Source organism: Triticum aestivum, chromosome 3B (genome assembly GCF_018294505.1).
Source record: "Triticum aestivum cultivar Chinese Spring chromosome 3B, IWGSC CS RefSeq v2.1, whole genome shotgun sequence".
NCBI classification, from domain to species: domain Eukaryota; kingdom Viridiplantae; phylum Streptophyta; class Magnoliopsida; order Poales; family Poaceae; genus Triticum; species Triticum aestivum.
Window position 1 is genome coordinate 466220995 of NC_057801.1, and position 3517 is coordinate 466224511.

General features: G+C 41.3%; 1 protein-coding gene across 5 annotated transcripts; it reads right to left on the reverse strand.

The window, feature by feature from the left end:
- Positions 1–342: 342 nt before the first annotated feature.
- Positions 343–2974, reverse strand: LOC123070404 (uncharacterized). Of its 5 annotated transcripts, none has more exons than XM_044493619.1 (3): positions 2161–2974; positions 1150–1204; positions 343–758 (listed from the first exon to the last, which is right to left on the reverse strand). In XM_044493619.1, exons 1-3 carry the CDS (start codon positions 2672–2674, stop codon positions 749–751), a joined length of 579 nt encoding a protein of 192 aa, XP_044349554.1. In that variant the 5' UTR covers positions 2675–2974; the 3' UTR covers positions 343–748. The 5 variants fall into 5 exon arrangements, 4 of the variants coding, with proteins under 4 accessions (XP_044349554.1, XP_044349552.1, XP_044349553.1 ...); XM_044493617.1 differs by having other exon boundaries at positions 343–765; XM_044493618.1 differs by having other exon boundaries at positions 1150–1216.
- Positions 2975–3517: the final 543 nt, after the last annotated feature.

A 3517-nucleotide genomic window follows, 5' to 3' on the forward strand; every position in this document is an offset into this window, starting at 1 on the left:
ACGACGACTACTGACTACATCCTTATTAGGCCCTATTTTGATGGGCTCAACATGTTAGCACATATCCCGATCTACCACCCATCCATGTCGCGGATCTGTCATCTCTCTATGAATGTGAGCATTACACGATGCAACTGCCATCCGTGGGTAAAACATAATGATAAATGTCATATCGAATAAATTTATGTTGTAACATTCCAAACCTCTTAGCAATTTTTGAAGAAAAAAGAATCATATCACATATCACATAATAGTATCTCGAAGATATACTGCAAGCTCGCATGATCAACCAAGATTGAATATTGCAAAAGTAGTTTGCTAAAAGTGTATTATAGTCTCATAAACATACCACAATCATTAATTGGCTAGGAGAAGTCACATGAAAAAGGAAAACAAAAAAGTAAAACACTTAACTTGCATGCAAAAGAGATTATATACAAGTACAAAAAAATGACCGGGGCTCACTAAGCTAGACTACTACTCCCTCCGTTCCGAATTACTTGTCTTAGATTTGTCTAGATACGGAGGTATCTAGCACTAAAATAAGTCTAGATACATCCGTATCTAGACAAATCCAAGACAAATAATTCGGAACGGAGGGAGTATGTCAAATGATGTTCCATGCGTCAACATCCTTCCAACATTGGCTTCGTCAACTGCAAGTCGTGCGAGCGTCACAACTGATAACTCCGAATTGTGAAATTGTAAAAGATGCGACAACTGCCCCCACACCAGACCTCCAAAATTTCTAGCACAGCCTGTGATCTAAAATACATATTATCATGTCCAGCCTTAGAACCACTGCAACAAACTACTGCAACAGAGAATTGCTTCTTTCCTTGGAAAGGTTGTACAAAGCAAACAAGCTATTCAGTTACCGTTCATCCAGGAAGCCAACATTGCCCATTTCATGCCAGTATATTAGGCACACCGGACTTAAATGTGAAGATAATTGCAGCAATTAATATATCCAAACAGTACACACTTATATTAATAGTTCCAAGACAAACATGAATGAAGTAGAAGTGTTTAACCGAATGATTTCGTAAATATACGCAAGAAAAATGAATTTGTATACAACACCACCAAGAAGAGAAGAACATTTCAGACATAACTCACACATCTAGTTCCACTTAATTAGTTACATACCTTAGATCACGCCAGGGAATAATTTTTGAAGCACGGTACATCTCCATCTGCCCACCTACATAATTGCCTATGTTACATTCAGACAAAGGAAAAAAAACTGAGCTTAAAGTATATTTAAACAAAGCAAAAAACAATGAACATCGCTTGCAATACATTTTGTACCAAGCAAAGAAAAAAAAATGTATAGTAAGACATGCTTTGAAATCATGTGTATATAGAAGGGGCGAGTGTACTTGTGCATACACACACAAAAATTGTAACTTTCTGCAAAAGAAAAGATGCCAGTAACTGACATCAAGGAAAAAAATTGGTGTCTAACCTGAAAAATTGGATGTGGAGCTACCAAGAAAAGGAGGGGCATCAATGACATAGAGACCTACTGTAGGCGTCATCCATATTTTTCGAACAACGAAAGTAACAATGAGAACTACCAAAAAATAATTAAAACACATGTATGATTTTTCTTACAAGAATATCATGAACACTAAAGCAAATTTCTAAAGTTATTTTTTCTGGAAGTCCAAACTTCCGGACCTTACATGCGAAGCAATTTTAGATGACTAAACATATTAAATAAATTATTATTTTTACTGCCACCAAATTGTACTTGATTTATACCTTGGACTACACATTGAGACCTAATTGTAGAACATTTCTTTGAAAAAATTGCAATGGGGTTGGACTGGCCTTCCCTTGCTTATCCGAAAGAGTAAGAATATTTATGTTACTTTTAGATGTATCTCTACAAAGAGTATCATAGAGTTGCCTGTGTGAAAATACCAGTTCAGGGAGGTACACACCAACATCTCCGATACTCAAAATTTCATCCACAAGAAGATTTTGGATAAGAAACTATAACCAGTGGTCATTGCTTACAGATACTATAGTAGACAGTTTCATCTATTACCACCAGAACATATATGAAATTGTACAAACAAGGATTTTCTAATAGAGATGAAGCAAGAACTGATGCGATGTATAGAAGATTTTACTGTTCGTCCACACCCATACCTTGGTTCTTGACGAAACATATTAGATGGCAATAGCAGAGCATAGCTCCTCCACGCCAACATCGCACCAGACCAGCCATCTTCCAGATGGAGTCAATTGGAGGAGAACGCGAGTGTGGAGCTCGTGGGTGGCGCTCCAATTGCACACAACAAAGCAGTCCTCGGGGAGTAGCTCGTACTCTAATTGGAAGAACCTGTAGCACGTAGGCGTGGAAGGAGCCCAGCCGCCGCCGATGATGTGTAGCGCATAGCCGGCATACGCGAAGGTCGGCGTCGGTGGAGACAGCGGAGAGGAGGCGAAGGTGCTGGGGCTTCTGCATCAGAGGAGGATGCAGGAGAGGCGTCGCAGACTTGGGGGAAGGGCGGCTTCGGCGGCGAGGAAATGCCGGGGAGGAGGAGTAGGTGGTGGGCGGCGGGGCTGCTGCATCAGAAAAGAAGGCAAGAGAGTTATCAGAGAAGAAGCGTCGTGGACTTGAGGGACGGGCCATGCCGGCGGCGTACTTGCTGGTCAGCATAGGAGGAGATGGGGTAGGGCGAGATGAGACAACGGGGAGGTGGCGGTGGAGGTTCTAGTGAGCGGTGGCGACAGAGAGGAGTCAAGAGAGGGGTCTGGAACAACCAGCGCCGGCGGCGCATGCAGCGGCAGCGGCCACTGGTTCCATCAAGAAATCAAGGCTTGTTTCCATCGTTCTCCCCTTTTCAAGAAGGATCGAGTGATTCTGGTTGCTTGGTTGGATAAGGTGGTTATAAAGTGGGTTGCCTCTCCTTCGTCAGATCCAGATCTAATGGTCGAGATTGATGGATGGCAGGCACACTATAACGCCCCGAGTCCGATGCTCCAGTTGCCTTCGATTTATTTTAGTTGTTGCCGTGTGTTTATTGTGTGTGGCATTGTCATAATTGTTTTGCATATTTCTTTTCCCTATGTTTGTTGCCATGATCATGTTGAGTGCCTTGTCATATTTGCTTCTTGCTTCATGATCATAATTGTTTACATTGCATTGTGCCTTTTGTCATTTTACATTTCATCATAATCACCATGTGCATCGCATACTTCATGATGTTGTCTTGCTCTATGCATGTTGCATGTGACCAAACCCCTTGCTATGTCTCTCAAATCTACCCTTGCATCAACACCTCCTTCTTCCTTCTTATTCCTTCCATTTTTGCTAGTGCCATTTTCTGTCCTCCATAAATGTTCATTCTTTTCCTATAAATCCTGCTCATTGCCTACACCCTCTCTGCCAATTTTCGACACATATGAATATGATTTGGTTGGGTTCAAAAAATTGCTCAAGTTTGGATTCAATTCAAACTTGAATTATTTTCCTACCTCTAAAAATTGCCAGATCAATTTA